Source organism: Coregonus lavaretus (assembly GCF_964263955.1).
Source record: "Coregonus lavaretus genome assembly, contig: HAP1_SCAFFOLD_2237, whole genome shotgun sequence".
Lineage (NCBI taxonomy): Eukaryota > Metazoa > Chordata > Actinopteri > Salmoniformes > Salmonidae > Coregonus > Coregonus lavaretus.
In genome coordinates this window covers 24,028-42,981 of record NW_028159738.1, presented here as the reverse complement: position 1 = coordinate 42,981, position 18,954 = coordinate 24,028, and the positions used below count along the sequence as shown (strand labels likewise).

At 42.5% G+C, this 18,954-nt stretch overlaps 2 protein-coding genes across 2 annotated transcripts in view; one reads left to right on the top strand and one right to left on the bottom strand.

Moving 5' to 3' along the window:
• The window catches only part of LOC311122493 (DNA-directed RNA polymerase III subunit RPC1-like), a 45,413-nt gene extending 42,439 nt beyond the window's left edge, over positions 1-2,974 (top strand). The window contains exons 20-21 of the mRNA XM_084196837.1: positions 1,735-1,867; positions 2,134-2,974. Coding sequence (XP_084052963.1) covers positions 1,735-1,867; positions 2,134-2,282 — 282 coding nt within the window. The 3' untranslated portion in view covers positions 2,283-2,974. The remainder of the gene's footprint in view (positions 1-1,734; positions 1,868-2,133) is intronic.
• Positions 2,975-9,687: 6,713 nt separating this feature from the next.
• On the bottom strand, positions 9,688-17,147 carry LOC311122492 (pyroglutamylated RF-amide peptide receptor-like; the record flags this gene model as incomplete). Its single annotated transcript, XM_084196836.1, has 6 exons — positions 9,688-10,094; positions 12,855-12,952; positions 14,091-14,326; positions 14,658-14,719; positions 15,618-15,776; positions 16,790-17,147. 6 exons carry the CDS (start codon positions 17,145-17,147, stop codon positions 9,688-9,690), a joined length of 1,320 nt encoding a protein of 439 aa, XP_084052962.1.
• Positions 17,148-18,954: the final 1,807 nt, after the last annotated feature.

Here is an 18,954-nt window from a genome sequence, read left to right as displayed (position 1 = left end):
TACAACCATTTAAAATATTTTGTAAGTAAATCAGTCAATTTAAATAAATTCATTAGACCCTGATCTATGGATTTCACATGTCTGGGAATACAGATACCTTAAAAAAAAGGTAGGGGCGTGGGTCAGACAACCAGTCAGTATCTGGTGTGACCACCATTTGCCTCATGCAGCAAGACACATCTCCTTCACATAGAGTTGATCAGGCTGTTGATTGTGGGCTGTGGAATGTTGTCCCACTCCTCTTCAATGGATGTGTGAAGTTACTGGATATTGGCGGGAACTGGAACACGCTGTCGTACACATTGATCCAGAGCATCCCAAACGTGCTCAATGGGTGGCATGTCTGGTGAGTATGCAGGCCATGGAAGAACTGGGACATTTTCAGCTTCCAGGAATTGTGTACAGATCCTTGCAACATGGGGCCGTGCATTATCATGCTGAAACATGAGGTGATGGCGGCGGATTAATGGCACGACAATGGACCTCAGGATCTCATCACGGTATCTCTGTGCATTCAAATTGCCATTGATGAAATGCATTTGTGTTCGTTGTCTGTAGCTTATGCCTGCCCATACCATAACCCCACCGCCACCATGGGGCACTCTGTTCACAACGCTGACATCAGCAAACTGCTCACCTGCACGACGCCATACACACTGTCTGACATCTGCCTGGTACAGTTGAAACCGGGATTCATCCGTGTAGAGCACACTTCTCCAGCGTGCCAGTGGCCATCGAAGATGAGCATTTTCCCACTGAAGTCGGTTACGACGCCGAACTGCAGTCAGGTCAAGACCCTGGTGAGGACGACGAGCACGCAGACGAGCTTCCCTGAGACGGTTTCTGACAGTTTGGACAGAAATTCTTCTGTTTCAGACGATCCCGCAGGTGAAGAAGCCGGATGTGGAGGTCCTGGGCTGGCGTGGTTACACGTGGTCTGTGGTTGTGAGGCCGGTTGGACGTACTGCCAAATTCTCTAAAACGATGTTGGTAAAGAAATGAACATTACATTCTATGGCAACAGGTCTGGTGGACATTCCTGCTGTCAGCATGCCAATTGCACACTCCCTCAAAACTTGAGACATCTGTAGCATTGTGTTGTGTGACAAAACATCACATTTTAGAGTGGCCTTTTATTGTCCCCAGCACAAGGTGCCCCTGTGTAATAATCATGCTGTTTAATCAGCTTGATATGCCACACCTGTCAGGTGGATGGATTATCTTGGCAAAGGAGAAATGCTCACTAACAGGAATGTAAACAAATTTGTGCACAATTTGATTTGAGAGAAATAAGCTTTTTGTGTGTATGGAACGTTTCTGGGATCTTTTATTTCAGCTCATGAAACATGGGACCAACACTTTACATGTTGCATTGATATTTTTGTTCAGTATATTTTTTATACTAATACAATTCCTCAGAGAAAGAGATTTTGTTTAACAAGTAATAAAACAAAATCTCTGTTTATGATAGGATACAATATGTGTAATAGAATATGTAATGGGTTTTAAGTAATAGGGTTATGCAATAGGATAATGTAATAAGATAATGTAATAGGGTTATGCAATATGATAATGTAATAGGATAATGTAATAAGATAATGTAATAGGGTTATGCAATAGGATAATGTAATAGGATAATGTAATACGATTATGTAATAGGGTTAAGCAATATGATAATGTAATAGGATAATGTAATAAGATAATGTAATAGGATAATGTATTTGCCCTCCATAGGGTGAGATCCTAGGCATCACCAGGTTTGGCCTGGCTAAGATGAAGGAGAGCGTCTTGATGCTGGCATCCTTTGAGAAAACTGCCGACCATCTCTTTGATGCTGCGTACTTTGGACAGAAGGACTCAGTCTGTGGTGAGTTTGAGGCTTCATCTGTTTATAGCAGAATAACAGAAATACAGCTACTTGATAACAAAGAATACACAGGCTTGTTCTCGTCTGTCTGTTCCTCGACTTCTCTCATTCATTGCACTGATCTGAAATAACTAACTAGCCACCTGTCAAGTGTTTTCAGATGAATGGGGAGGAGATGAGGAGAGGATGGGTTTCTAGCCGTTGAGAAAGAACTTCCTGACACGGCTGATTTGAGCTCAATCTCTCTCTGTCTCCTCTGGTTCCAGGTGTATCTGAATGCATCATCATGGGAATCCCCATGAACATCGGCACAGGACTGTTCAAGCTCTTACACAAGGCTGACAAGGACCCCACGCCACCCAGGAGACCCCTGCTCTTCGACAGCAGCGACTTCCACATCCCCTTGGTTACATAGCGGAACCCGGGACTCTGTCCTAGTAGAACCCAGGACTCTCTGTTCCACACCCCAACATCTAGTAATGTAATAGAATATGTTCCTTTAGCAGATGCTTTGGTCCAAAGGCACCTACGGTTACATAGTGGCACATGTACATGATATGTGGCCCATGTGGGAATCAAACCCACAACCCTCACTTGTACTGATCTGCTCAAGGCACTCTCACCTCATTGTATATGCTGCTTTTGCTATTGATGATTGACAGTTGAAGTGGTGAGGAGGTGTGTGTGTGTGTGTGTGTGTGTGTGTGTGTGTGTGTGTGTGTGTGTGTGTGTGTGTGTGTGTGTGTGTGTGTGTGTGTTGGGAGTGGGGTGTGATGGAGCAAAGACAGCATGGGGGTACGTACACAAGGAGTGCCTTTAAAGTGAAGTTTTTGTTTTCTCTCCTTGAAGCTTGATAACCTCTTCCTTTGGCTTTCTGTTTATTGTGTTATTTTATACCACTTATTCTAATTCACAGGACTACAGAGAGAAGTGCTGTCAAAACGTCTGGAAGACTGACGTTCACCTGTTGTTGGTTTATGTGTTTAGTCGTGGCCTCATGTGGACTTACTGTATTTTGTTCCTCGTTGGTTTAGTATGCTGTAATCTTTTCCATGCTTTACCTTTCTGAATGTACAATAAAGTCTGCCTGTGGCTGGAAAGAGTGAAGCATTGAAGTCACTGATTTTGATTATAAATGGTGTAATGTTGTTCACTGGCTGAAAGGAGCCTGTTCCCAGGTCTGTAAAGTATCTGATTTGATTATAAATGGTTTGATGATGTTCACTGGCTGAAAGGAGCCTGTTCCCAGGTCTGTAAAGTATCTGATTTGATTATAAATGGTTTGATGATGTTCACTGGCTGAAAGGAGCCTGTTCCCAGGTCTGTAAAGTATCTGATTTGATTATAAATGGTGTAATGTTGTTCACTGGCTGAAAGGAGCCTGTCCCCAGGTCTGTAAAGTATCTGATTTGATTATAAATGTTTTGATGATGTTCACTGGCTGAAAGGAGCCTGTTCCCAGGTCTGTAAAGTATCTGATTTGATTATAAATGGTTTGATGATGTTCACTGGCTGAAAGGAGCCTGTTCCCAGGTCTGTAAAGTATCTGATTTGATTATAAATGGTTTGATGATGTTCACTGGCTGAAAGGAGCCTGTTCCCAGGTGTGTAAAGTATGTGCTTGAGCCAACTCTTCTGACTGTCATTGCCATACAGCTTTGTCATGCCATACATGTTTGCTGTGACAATGAATGAACAACCTTGAGAGGAGATGGCTAAAGCACAGAGCGATCTGGAGCCTGGTTAGATTGAACCCTGTGTATACCATATGATGGCCTTGGATGCCCGGGCGTCACTCCTGCTGTTTCTTACGGTGAGGTTATTGTATGGTGACTGTTCTCTGAAACCTCAATCAAATTGGCTTTTTGTGTTTACTGCTGGCTTGGGGTTTTTCTCAATGTTTAAAACATCCCTCTACTATATGGATGGATGTCTTCATGGTTTAGAACATCCCTCTACTGTATGGATGGATGTCTTCAGGGTTTAGAACATCCCTCTACTATATGGATGGATGTCTTCAGGGTTTAGAACATCCCACTACTATATTGATGGATGTCTTCAGGGTTTAGAACATCCCTCTACTATATTGATGGATGTCTTCATGGTTTAGAACATCCCTCTACTATATTGATGGATGTCTTCATGGTTTAGAACATCCCACTACTATATTGATGGATGTCTTCATGGTTTAGAACATCCCTCTACTATATTGATGGATGTCTTCATGGTTTAGAACATCCCTCTACTATATTGATGGATGTCTTCAGGGTTTACAACATCCCTCTACTATATTGATGGATGTCTTCATGGTTTAGAACATCCCTCTACTATATTGATGGATGAGTCTTCATGGTTTAGAACATCCCACTACTATATTGATGGATGAGTCTTCATGGTTTAGAACATCCCTCTACTATATTGATGGATGTCTTCATGGTTTAGAACATCCCTCTACTATATTGATGGATGTCTTCATGGTTTAGACATCCCTCTACTATATTGATGGATGTCTTCAGGGTTTAGAACATCCCTCTACTATATTGATGGATGTCTTCATGGTTTAGAACATCCCTCTACTATATTGATGGATGTCTTCATGGTTTAAAACATCCCTCTACTATATTGATGGACGTCTTCATGGTTTAGAACATCCCTCTACTATATTGATGGATGTCTTCATGGTTTAGAACATCCCTCTACTATATTGATGGATGTCTTCATGGTTTAAAACATCCCTTTACTATATTGATGGATGTCTTCATGGTTTAGAACATCCCTCTACTATATTGATGGATGTCTTCATGGTTTAGAACATCCCTCTACTATATTGATGGATGTCTTCATGGTTTAAAACATCCCTCTACTATATTGATGGATGTCTTCATGGTTTAGAACATCCCTCTACTATATTGATGGATGTCTTCATGGTTTAGAACATCCCTCTACTATATTGATGGTTGTCTTCATGGTTTAGAACATCCCTCTACTATATTGATGGATGTCTTCAGGGTTTAGAACATCCCTCTACTATATTGATGGATGTCTTCATGGTTTAGAACATCCCTCTACTATATTGATGGATGTCTTCATGGTTTAGAACATCCCACTACTATATTGATGGATGTCTTCATGGTTTAGAACATCCCTCTACTATATTGATGGATGTCTTCATGGTTTAGAACATCCCACTACTATATTGATGGATGTCTTCATGGTTTAGAACATCCCTCTACTATATTGATGATGTCTTCATGGTTTAGAACATCCCTCTACTATATTGATGGATGTCTTCATGGTTTAGAACATCCCTCTACTATATTGATGGATGTCTTCAGGGTTTAGAACATCCCTCTACTATATTGATGGATGTCTTCATGGTTTAGAACATCCCTCTACTATATTGATGGATGTCTTCATGGTTTAGAACATCCCTCTACTATATTGATGGATGTCTTCATGGTTTAGAACATCCCTCTACTATATTGATGGATGTCTTCATGGTTTAGAACATCCCTCTACTATATTGATGGATGTCTTCAGGGTTTAGAACATCCCTCTACTATATTGATGGATGTCTTCATGGTTTATATGCGTTAATTCAAACCTCTTAAATGTAACTAAATGTAATCTACGTAATCCCCCAAAAGTTATGATTTATCATGAGAGGGCCATAAACAATAACTAGTAATGCTGCATACTCCAAGTAAGGTTAATCTCACCTTCCAGGTAAAAATCATTAGAAGTAGCAGAGGTGTAGTCACTTTTGAGGACACAAGCTCAAGTACACAGTAGAAATATGGAAATATGATGTATTTCTGATTCAACAAAACTGTATGAATCAGGCTTGAAATGAGTAATATTTTTCCTAAAAAGAGTATAATCAATTTATAAAACGACTAACTATAATATTTCACCGTCCTTATAACTGTAAAATACATATTTGTATATTTAGTGTTAAGAGAAAATGTGCATATTTTCTAAAGGTAGGAGGGACATCCCAGCATCAAGTGGTGTCAGATTTCACATCCTGCTTCACCAGGCAGAAGAGACATGCTCCTGTGTCCCTGAGAATCAGGGCTACCGTTTCAATCTACGGTGTCCACATATCAATTTATTTAAGTGAAACTGTTGGTCAGAACTGGTACCAGAACCACGCAGAACCCAAAACAGGGTACTTCACATCCTATTAAAATAATTGGAAGTGCTTAAGATACTGTTCAATCTCTTTAACAGAGAATATATGAAAAAATCGGTTTCAGATATGATATGACTTGTAAGAGTGCAGAAATGTCACAGTGACTTGAGGCTTGGAGTTCCACCAAAACAATATGGAAATGGAGAACTGACAGTGCCTCTCTTGTAGATAAGAGCATTTCAAACATTTTAGTAGACGCTCTTATCCAGAGCAACTTACAGTTAGTGAGTGCCTACATTATTTTTCATACTGGCCCCCACGTGGGAATCGAACCCACAACCCTGGCGTTGCAAACGCCATGCTCTACCAACTGAGCTACATCCCTGCCGGCCAATCCCTCCCCTACCCTGGGCCAATTGTGCGCCACCGCCCCATGGGTCTCCCGGTCGCGGCAGGCTACGACAGAGCCTGGATTCGAACCAGGATCTCTAGCGGCCTTTGACCACTGCGCCACTCGGGAGGTTAAACAACTGGGATGGGAGTACCCTCACACTGAGAGCCTAATGGCTTCAACAGCAGGTAGGCGTTTAAGCCTAAGCTAGTAATTAGCTAGTAATTAGCAGGACTAATGATGTCAATAGGCCATAGGGCTCTGGGCAAAAGCAGTGCACTACAGGGTGACATTGGGGATGAAAGCAGTGCACTACAGGGTGACATTGGGGATGCAAGCAGTGCACTACAGGGTGACATTGGGGATGCAAGCAGTGCACTACAGGGTGACATTGGGGATGCAAGCAGTGCACTACAGGGTGACATTGGGGATGAAAGCAGTGCACTACAGGGTGACATTGGGGATGAAAGCAGTGCACTACAGGGTGACATTGGGGATGCAAGCAGTGCACTACAGGGTGACATTGGGGATGAAAGCAGTGCACTACAGGGTGACATTGGGGATGCAAGCAGTGCACTACAGGGTGACATTGGGGATGCAAGCAGTGCACTACAGGGTGACATTGGGGATGAAAGCAGTGCACTACAGGGTGACATTGGGGATGAAAGCAGTGCACTACAGGGTGACATTGGGGATGAAAGCAGTGCACTACAGGGTGACATTGGGGATGAAAGCAGTGCACTACAGGGTGACATTGGGGATGCAAGCAGTGCACTACAGGGTGACATTGGGGATGAAAGCAGTGCACTACAGGGTGACATTGGGGATGAAAGCAGTGCACTACAGGGTGACATTGGGGATGAAAGCAGTGCACTACAGGGTGACATTGGGGATGCAGTCACTGTTCTTCACTGTTTTTTCACCGTTATGATGTGAACCGTAAAGCTGGATGTTACTGCTTTGTGGTTGATTTGGATCCATTAAATTAAATAATGACGACGAACAAGAATAAAGAAAAACAAACCATGTTCTTCGTTTTTTTATCCAAATTTGCAACATCAACATAATCTGACACATACAAACAGACACACGATAGGGCCCATCAATCAATCACATTATTTTATAAAGCCCTTTTTTACATCAGCAGTTGTCACAAAGTGCTTATACAGAAACCCAGCCTAAAACCCCAGAGACCAAGCAAACTCAAGTTCAACGTTTAACTTATGGTACAATACTGAAATATACTGTTGATGGCACATATACAGAAGCTTGTACTAAACGTATTTGACTCTTTAACAAAATCCTATAGAAACATGTTTTTACAAATGTTCACTGATTTAAAGTTTTAGCCTGAGTGCCAGTCGGTTTGTGCTGTCATGTCAACTCCTTGTCACTCATAGTCATGTCTGGCTTTAAAATTAGCACTGGAGTTGTGGCTAAAGCGCAAATAGATCTGGGACCAGGTTAATAACGTTTAGCTCTTTCAGTTAAATAGAACGATATTCATTCATTAGCCTCTTATAATTTAGATATCTCCACCATCTCCAGACAGTAGTGATTTGCATGCTACTGAGTATTCCACCTCCAAGACCTCTATCGAGTCTATTGTTTTGTCTGTTTGTGTAATTATCTGTAGTGAATTGAATGTGCCTGGCTTTCTCAGAATGCCGAAACAGGTAATACTGAATAAATTCACCTGTCTCCTATTTCAGAGCTTGCATTTGGATCATTCTGAGGTGACCCTGTACTAGTTCATATTCAAAACCTGTATTATCACGTCTTCACAATCTGTAGTTCTCTGAGGTGCCTGCAGTGCTTACCGTCATTTACAGACAGTAGTTTGTGAAAGTACAAAATGTGCTTTTTTATAAGTAATGTATGTTTAATGGCCTAGCTCTCACCACTGTATGTTCAGTTGAGCAGTAGGTCTACCACCAGCGCTGTGGTCTACCATCTCCTAAACAACAGCTGCCCGCTTGCTGAGCTGTTCTCTTCCTGTCAATAATAATACAGATTTCATTTGCAGAGCACATTTCTCAATGCACATAAATTAGAACGCAAAAAAACAAAAACAATCACAATACGTCAACACATTACCTGCTAATGTTGAAGATGGACTTTAAGCAGAGTAAAAACCATAAAACATGAAAAGCTTGAATAGGTGTTTAGTTATGTTCTAAGTGAGGAGATTAAAGCTGCCTCCTTGACACGTACAGGTGGGGGTGTTGCAGAGCCACGTGAGAAGGCACTGTCACCCATGCTGGGCAGGGTTGTGGCTGGTTTTACCGGGGCAGTTTTAGTCTGACGATTGTAGGGTAATTGCTGGGGAATAGTTCTCCAGAAGTTGGCATATGTATGTGTACACTCAGAAAAAACAGTACAGTGTTGTTCCCTGGTGTACAAAAAGATAAACATTTTTAGAATTTTGTTTCAATATGTGTTTTTGCATGTACAAAGATAAATAACTTCTTCTTTTTTTTTACTAATCCAATCTGTTAGTAGTTGGATTTATTGCACCCGTTACTGAGATGGCTGTTCCAGTTTAGATAGTTAAGGGAGTCTCATTTATCAATACCTTTATCAATCTTCCCTACCTTAGCAGTCATTCTAAATGCCGGTTGCGGGTGATTAAAAGTTCACATTTTTGTATATCCTAACTCTGGCTGGATTCCAATAGGAATTCCATATCACTTTGCAAGCCAGCATAACGTGCCTTGCCCAATGTGGCCCGCAAACTAGCAGTTTCAGACTAGTCTGAGTACCAGGCAATGACATGGGAGTACAGGGATTGGATGAGCTAAAGAGACTGGAACTCAGGCTAGTTTCAGACCACCGTGTTGGGGTAAAAACTACGCCGTTGAAGTATGGCCTTATGATATATGTTATGTATTATCATAAAGAGTTTCATTTCAATTATAAAATATTAACTTAGGCACTCACTTGATGAAGGCTACAGGACTGAAAGCCATTGAACGCAACAACCATGTCTCTGTCACTAGCAAACACAGTCATGGGTTGTAATGGTAACTCTAAAATTCATTTGAAAGGCACCCTGGGAAATATGCCTTGCACCCTACAGTGTTAAAACATCACCGGAAAAAATGTTTTAGAGGTACATTTTTGCCACTGAAAGGAACAGACTGCTTTGTCAATGTGGTGGTACCCTAAATAGGCTAATTTGTACCTTTTCCAAAGGTACGCTTTTGTGCCTGTAGTAATTTGTCCCCTAAGGTACACTACTGGATAAATGAGGTGAAAATGAGACTGGAGTGTCTTTAAAAGTCTGTAACGAGACTATTTCAACAGATCGATGCTGCTCGCCGGTAGCTCAGAGTTCACCGTCATCTTCTCCCCTGTTAAGGCTGAGGAGGTGTCTCCATGAGAGGAGACGGACGGACCGTTCTCCATCACACCCTGCTCCAAGCCTCCATTGGCCCCGCCACCAGTCTCTGAGAAGGCCTCCCTCTTCAGTGGTCTAATAAAGCGTACCGTGGGGTTGTTGGGCTCCTCCACAGCGCCGCCCCGGTGGTTGGATGGCTTCCTGAGGCAGCGGGACAGGGTGGCCACGCAGCTCTTCTTGAAGTTCTCGTTCATGAAGGCATAGATGATGGGGTTGTTAAAGGAGTTGGAGAAGCCGATGGCCTGGACGACGGCGACGATCATGTTCACCGTCACCTCGTCAGAGTTCTTCTCTAGGTCGTCTAGATGTGAACAAAAGGAAGGTCTTTTAGGAATTATTTAGCTGTATTTGGAGAATATTAGTAGCTTGGTTTCCATCCAATTTGCGACAGATTTTCATTTGAATATTCTAAAATCTCCATAAAACAATATCGCATTTTCCCACCAGAGATGTTTCCATCAAACAGATGTTTTGTATTATTATTATTTCAAATTACAATACAATAACAAACATTGGACATCACTACAAGTATATTTTCTCTTAAGAAACATAAAATAACATTAATGAAGAAAAACAAGAAATAAAAACTGACATTTTGCTGATAAGAGGCTGTGGGTGATGTAGTGCATATAAAACAACTTTTACCGTTAAATTCCCAGGTACCGACTGGAAAAATACAAGTTAAATGGGTTTCCATCGCATTTTCAACTTTACTGATAGTTTTTTCTCACAAAAACTGTTGCGTTATATAGCAAATGTGCCCATTCTGGTCTTGTCACATGCGATCTAGCCAACAGCTGGCAGATACAGTGTGGGTAGGCTACCTACAGTGGCTTGCGAAAGTATTCACCCCCCTTAGCATTTTTCCTTTGTTTTTTGCCTTACAACCTGGAATTAAAATGGATTTTTGGGGGGTTTGTATCATTTGATTTACACAACATGGCTACCACTTTGAAGATGCAAAATCTTTTTTGGGGTGAAACAAACAAGAAGACAAAAAAACAGAACTTGAGTGTGGAATAACTATTCACCCCCCCCAAAGTCAATACTTTGTAGAGCCACCTTTTGCAGCAATTACAGCTGCAAGTCTCTTGGGGTATGTCTCTATAAGCTTGGCACATCTAGCCATTGGGATCTTTGTCCATTCTTCAAGGCAAAACTGCTCCAGCTCCTTCAAGTTGGATGGGTTCCGCTGGTGTACAGCAATCTTTAAGTCATACCACAGATTCTCAATTGGATTGAGGGCTGGGCTTTGACTAGGCCATTCCAAGACATTTAAGTGTTTCCCCTAAACCACTCGAGTGTTGCTTTAGCAGTATGCTTATGGTCATTGTCATGCTGGAAGGTGAACCTCCGTCCCAGTCTCAAATCTCTGGAAGACTGGAACAGGTTTCCCCTCAAGTATTTCTCTGTATTTAGCGCCATCCATCATGCCTTCAATTCTGACCAGTTTCCCAGTCCCTGCCGATGAAAAACATCCCCACAGCATGATGCTGCCACCACCATGCTTCACTATGGGGATGGTGTTCTCGGGGTGATGAGAGGTGATGGGTTTGCGCCAGATGGCCAAAAAGCTCAATTTTAGTCTCATCTGACCAGAGTACCTTCTTCCATATGTTTGTCTCCCACATGCCTTCTGGCGAACACCAAACGTGTTTGCTTATTTTTTTCTTTAAGCAATGGCTTTTTTCTGGCCACTCTTTCATAAAGCCCAGCTCTGTGGAGTGTACGGCTTAAAGTGGTCCTATGGACAGATACTCCAATCTCCGCTGTGGAGCTTTGCAGCTCCTTCAGGGTTATCTTTGGTCTCTTTGTTGCCTCTCTAATTAATGCCCTCCTTGCCTGGTCCGTGAGTTTTGGTGGACGGCCCTCTCTTGGCAGGTTTGTTGTGGTGCCATATTCTTTCAATTTTTTTATAATGGATTTAATGGTGCTCCGTGGGATGTTCAAATTTTCTGATATTTTTTTACAACCCAACCCTGATCTGTACTTCTCCACAACTATGTCCCTGACCTGTTTGAAGAGCTCCTTGGTCTTCATGGTGCCGCTTGCTTGGTGGTGCCCCTTGCTTAGTGGTGTATACAGTGAGGGAAAAAAGTATTTGATCCCCTGCTGATTTTGTACGTTTACCCACTGACAAAATAAATTATCAGTCTATAATTTTAATTGTAGGTTTATTTGAACAGTGAGAGACAGAATAACAACAAAAAAATCCAGAAAAACGCATGTCAAAAATGTTATCAATTGATTTGCATTTTAATGAGGGAAATAAGTATTTGACCCCCTCTCAATCAGAAAGATTTCTGGCTCCCAGGTGTCTTTTATACAGGTAATGAGCTGAGATTAGGAGCACACTCTTAAAGGGAGTGCTCATAATCTCAGCTTGTTACCTGTATAAAAGACACCTGTCCACAGAAGCAATCAATCAATCAGATTCCAAACTCTCCACCATGGCCAAGACCAAAGAGCTCTCCAAGGATGTCAGGGACAAGATTGTAGACCTACACAAGGCTGGGATGGGCTACAAGACCATCGCCAAGCAGCTTGGTGAGAAGGTGACAACAGCCTAATAAACTGCATGCTTTCCCGAGTCGTAGTGGGAGGACCACACAACATGTCATCGCGTGACTCCAAGTTTACTTCGATATGATGGTTATTATATCAATAGTCGCGCATAAAGGCATTTCCACCGCCATTTCTTGCATTATTCATTTTACAGACACAAAAAGATTGCACCATGTCGAATGAACAAATTGTCTGTCAGCCTAAAATTGTACTGACGTTTCATGTTTCCGTCAGAACTTTGGGTCAACTTCATGGGTCAGGTAATTCATCCGCATGAAATGGTTTGATAGAAACGTGGTTAGTGAGAGGGAGAAGAAGAAAAAACATGCTGAACCGAAAGATTTACACCTGCCTCTACGAGTTACAGTTAACCATGAATATAAAGGTTAACACTATGTGATGGGGATAGTTTATGCTATATGTTCTATAGCCTATTTCAGCCTGTTAGTCCTAGCCCCACTATTATTAGTAGTAGTGTAATAGAGCATATACTTACTGTACTCAAACAGCATGTGAACGGTATGAAATGGAGCCCAACAGACTGTGAACAGCAGAACAATGGTTATCATCATTTTTACAGCTCGCTTCTTCTTCCTGTGAAAATCAATAAAGCATGTTCTAACTTTCTCACGCTGATACCCTCTCTTTTTATTTCTCCCATACTGAGAGACATGCAGCTGTCATCATGCACAATGCATTTCAACACAATAAACAGGTATTTTGGAACAGCTCTGTGTTCCTGAGACTGCGGTTCCATCCCCAGCTGCCCTCCACTTTCAACTCTTTATCTCCTGTTCATCTCAACCAATCAATAAAATGCATTTTATAAAGCCCTTTTTACATCAGCAGTTCTCACAAAGTGCTTTACAGATAACCAGCCCAAAACCCCAAAGAGCAAGCAATGCACAGGCGGAAGCACAGTGGCTAGGAAAAACACCTTAGAAGGTAAGAATGTAGGAAGAAACCTAGAGAGGAACCAGGCTCTTCTCTCCCCTCTCTCATTCTAGAGAGGAACCAGGCACTGAGGGGTGACCAGTCCTCTCCTGGCTGTTCTCTCCCCTCTCTCATTCTAGAGAGGAACCAGGCTCTGAGGGGTGACCAGTCCTCTCCTGGCTCATCTCTCCCCTCTCTCATTCTAGAGAGGAACCAGGCACTGAGGGGTGACCAGTCCTCTCCTGGCTGTTCTCTCCCCTCTCTCATTCTAGAGAGGAACCAGGCTCTGAGGGGTGGCCAGTCCTCTTCTGGCTCATCTCTCCCCTCTCTCATTCTAGAGAGGAACCAGGCTCTGAGGGGTGACCAGTCCTCTCCTGGCTCATCTCTCCCCTCTCTCATTCTAGAGAGGAACCAGGCTCTGAGGGGTGACCAATCCTCTCCTGGCTCATCTCTCCCCTCTCTCATTCTAGAGAGGAACCAGGCTCTGAGGGGTGACCAGTCCTCTCCTGGCTCTTCTCTCCCCTCTCTCATTCTAGAGAGGAACCAGGCACTGAGGGGTGACCAGTCCTCTCCTGGCTGTTCTCTCCCCTCTCTCATTCTAGAGAGGAACCAGGCTCTGAGGGGTGGCCAGTCCTCTTCTGGCTCTTCTCTCCCCTCTCTCATTCTAGAGAGGAACCAAGCTCTGAGGGGTGACCAGTCCTCTCCTGGCTCATCTCTCCCCTCTCTCATTCTTCCCTATATCTATCACAATAAAAAACAATGAAAGACGTCTTGTGTCTATACACAGTACATGCAGTACCTGGATATTTTGTTGACCTCTCTGTGGTTCATGGTGCTCAGGACAGAGGAGTCCCCCACCCTCTTCCTGATCCACAGCTCTATCCCTATCCGTGTGTAGAGAAACAACATGGCTGCCATGGGCATCAGGAACAGAGCTACCATGATAAAGGTGGTGTACACCTGCCTGTGGGTCAGGGAAAGCCAACGTTCCTGACAACACACGTGGTGGTGGTCGTACAGGAAGTCATACTTCACCTGGGAACGGAGGGGGGAAACACATCAATTCATCATTCAATCAAAGCTTTTGGTTTTCTGGAGTGATTCTGAAAGTGATCGATTTGGTTAGGTTAGGTTAGGTCAGGTCAGGTCAGGTCAGGTCAGGTCAGGTCTGGTCTGGTCTGGTCTGGTCTGGTCTGGTCTGGTCTGGTTTGGTCTGGTTTGGTTTGGTTTGGTTTGGTTTGGTTTGGTTTGGTTTGGTTTGGTTAGGTTAGGTTAGGTCAGCTTCTTAGGTGCCGTGATGTTTACTGTAAGATTTTTGGATTTGATTTGAAGCTACAGCAGCTGTGATGGGAGGGGCTTGACATACCTCTAGTTGCTGTACAAACAGCATTGGGGATCCCACAACCACTGATGCACTCCATACAAGTCCTACACAAAGAAGACATGATCAATACAAAATACTTCTTTACGATACCACAAGTAATAAATCATGTACTGTACGCATATGAAGAGTTTATTTCCAAAACGCTATATCCAATTTTTCACATGTTTTTTTCATCAGAAATGATTGCCTATGGGTACCTTCATGTGTATAAAATATGACTGTTCTAGTACGCTCAACTGAAAGGATGCAGTTCGTTTACAGTATACTAAACTGAACTAATAGTATGTAGTATATACTCATTAAGTATGTAGTATACAGTATGTTAGAATGAGTATTTGAACACAGCTCTAGTGATAGATAACTAATACATGTCTGTCATTTAACAACCCCATGCTATGATTAGGTAGTGAATAAACACAATCTATTTCAGAAGTTTTTTTTTAAAACAAAAAAAAGCTAATTTACCAACATTTCTGAAAGTTGATATACAGTGCCTATAGCAAGTCTACACCCCTTCCCCCCCCCTTCCCCCCCCCCCCCCCCCCTTTTTTTTGGGGGGGGGTCAGTGCCTCAGAGCTTAATGCATTTAAATAAGGATTTGTTTTCATCACTTATCTACACAGCATACTCCAAAATGTAACCATAACTGAAGAACTCTCATTGGCTACTGTCGTCTCACAATGTCTGTACCTAGTGACCTTCAGTCCTCTCCTTTCTCTTCTTCTCCACTCTCCTCTCTCATTTCTCCTCTTCCCCACTCTCCTCTCTCCTTTCTCTTCTTCTCCACTCTCCTCTCTCATTTCTCCTCTTCCCCACTCTCCTCTCTCCTTTCTCTTCTTCTCCACTCTCCTCTCTCATTTCTCCTCTTCCCCACTCTCCCTTCTCTGCCGTACACCATTAACACAAAAGCATAAAAAAGAGTGTTTATTTTTGAAAGCATACCTAGCATCTTGTATGCTCTTTTCGGCGTGTACTGCCTCCTCATTTTCAAGGGGTAGACAATGCCCTGGTAGCGCTCTACGGCGATGCAAGTCATTGTGAGAATCCCTGTGACGATGGCCGTGGTCTGGACAAAAGGAATCGTCTTGCAGACGAGAACACCTAGGAGGAGAAAGGGGTTAGAAGTGTCACTCAAAAACACACTCTGCAGAGATCAAGCAGAAGCTTCTCCAAAAGTATTTCTCTCATTGGCTGCGTTTACACAGCCCAAATTCGGGATCTTTTTTTCACTAATTGGTCTTTTGACCAATCAGATCACCAATTCAAACCAAAATAGGCTATTTTGTGACAATTCACGGTATAAGCTATATCACAAAACGAATGTGATATTGCTTGCTCTAAATATTGTGTTTAATATTCAAAAAGGGGAAATAACTCTCAAGCCACCTATAAACCCTAATGCTAAGGGCTGTCCGGCAACCCAGAACATGGTTTAAAAACGGTTTACTTAGACTACAACTATGGAAATAAAATAGTCTATAAGGTAATGCTCTGTAGTCTATTACTTCCTCCGTTGGTTGGTTTTTAATGTCAACATGGGCGGCAGGTAGCTTAGTGGTTAAGAGCGTTGTGCCAGTAACCGAAAGGTCGCTGGTTCTAATCCCCGAGCCGACTAGGTGAAAAATCTGTCGATGTGCCCTTGAACAAGGAACTTAACCCTAATTGCGTCTGTATAAGAGCGTCTGCTAAAATAAAATAAAAATATCATTTTGAGTGACGCCCATCAATTCATTCAACTGTAGAAGGCACCAGAAGGCAATAAACTGAGATTCTCTTGAAATTATAAAAGGTGCTCTGCAAACACAACCCATTCATTAATCAATGAGTGTCAAGGCTCAGAATAGAATAGAATGTTCTTAAGCTACTACCAGGTTGAATGTGCATCCATATCATTTTAAGAAGAAAAAAAACTATTATATATAGGCTTCTAAAGTTTATTCAAACTATCACTGTCAGCAGGCACCCACTGCACAGACGTCAATTCAACGTCTATTCCACGTTGGTTCAACGTTATTTCGTCGAAATGACGTAGAAACAAATGTGGATTCAACCAGTAGGCATGCAGTGCAGAGCAGACAGGTGTTTTGATGGAATCGTGGAACATAGGAACTCACCTCCGAGCCATTCCGAGGAGATGTTCTGCAACAAGGTGAACGGGATGCAGAAGAACGTGATAAGAAGGTCGCTCACCGCCAGAGAACAGATGAAAATATTAGTAGCGGTCTGCATTGCTCTTTTAAGCACCACTATGTAGACAACCAAGCTGTTCCCAACCAGAGCCAGGGAGAAAATGGTAGCGTACATAATCACGAAAGTTGTCTTCGCGCCCAACGGCAGCTCAGGGACGTAGACAAGCGGCTGTATGTTGTAAGACTCGATGAACTCTTGTCGCGTTAAGTTGTAATATTGTAGCATCTCTTGCAAAACCTCGGGCGTTATTTTCGTGGACCCCATTTCTGTTGCCGTTATCATTTTATAGGAGTTGATTTAAATTCTCACAGTCCAGTAGGACAGCCACTACAGATGTATTTCCCCGCCCGACAATTGTGTTTTATTCACGCGTGGCTGATTAGGCTATTCCAAGCAGTGCGCACTGTGCGCTCCTCCAAAAAAAAAAAAACATTTCCACTGTGCATTTCTCCCGTGTTCAGAGTCAAGAGGAGAGTGTCTGAGTGACTCCTTCTGGCCTATACTGCATGTTGTTCGTCTGCTGTTATTGCTGTAGGCTAATAACCTCTGTCCGTCAAGTGGTGGAACCCCCCAATTAGCTGTCATTCCAGTCGTCAAAAGACAGAACGAACACACGCACGCACGCACGCACACACAGCTTTATGGAAACGGATGCATTTATTTCTGCTTTTCATCATGTAGCCTATACAAGATAGAGGTCTCACGAAAAGGTAATTCCTGGTTTTGATCAGTGTGTTCCATTTGCTGAACTAGTCAATCAACTTCTCTATCCTTGCATTTATTAGAGTTAGTTACATAGTCGTTTGTTTTTGTTATACAGTGCTCTTCAGAGGTGTGCATTTCGACAACAAACTTAAATTGCGGATTCTATTATAAAGGCCTATTTCAGAACTGTTAAGGGGATTTTGACAAGGGTCCTGTCTTTCAATCAAATGTTCTGTACATATAGTACTTTAAGTACAGCCTGCATGAACATTATAATTGGACTCAAAATATATATGGATTTATGCATTGGGTGCAAGTTACCCATTGTTTATTAGGGATGATTTTCTATATTGTGTTGAGAGCTGAGTCTCCTAGCAACATGGGAAACATTGGACCCTAAGTGAGAGGCTGAAGACTGTGGGGAGCAGTGGCGATTTTAGCATGTAAATCTTGGTGGGGCAAATAAATAATAATGTGGGATGCATGCCAGCAAAGCTACTACACAACACTAAACAATACATTCATTGCACTAAAACGGTGACAAACGGTGCCCACAAACTGTTAGGGCCTACATAAAGCTGTCCCAACAGCAGAGTCCCAACAGCAGTCCCAACACCTTACCACTGCTACACCTGGCTATCAGCGGAGCCTTGCCTGGCAGCGAAAAAGTTCATTCAGCCTCATTTACTGCCTTTAAAAAAACATAGCTGATATGGCTGACTTGGTTAAACAAATGTGGTTTCTACTGACAATTGAGATGTCCAAACTATGGCATAAGGGGACGACGAGCGGATAAGAGGCAATCCGTAATTTCTATTAAGACATTAATGAGCGAGCTAGGACAGACGTAGTCAATATAACTATTTGTTCAGCACTTTTGAAATGTACAGCGACAGAATTCAGAACATGGGCCGTTCTTACAGTGTTCTCCCTGTACACCAAGTCAGAACCGTAGGATAAATAAAGGGGGCATATAAGCAGACAATGAAAGCTCTTACAATATTCGATGATTACATTTCTCTAAAACAGGTTATAGGCTACATGTGCACCACCAAGTCAGAACAGTAGGCGAAATTAAGAGGCGAAAATAGACCAAATTATTAGGGTGAGGCACATGGACTACAAACAGCTTACTACACAACATACACTTAGTATTACTTTCTTAGCTACAGTATACATATCGCCCTGGAATATTACATAATTTATGCAGCAGCATACAATACATTTTTGGACTCAGCTTGTTGTTGCTGTGCTCACTTGACCAGGAAGGTGGCGCGACGGTCCTTCAAACTTGTCATCAAACTTTGTCATCAAAGTCTGGCATGCTCTAGATTTATGGTGCTTTCAAGACAACTGGGAACTTGGAAAAAACAAGGTCGAATCA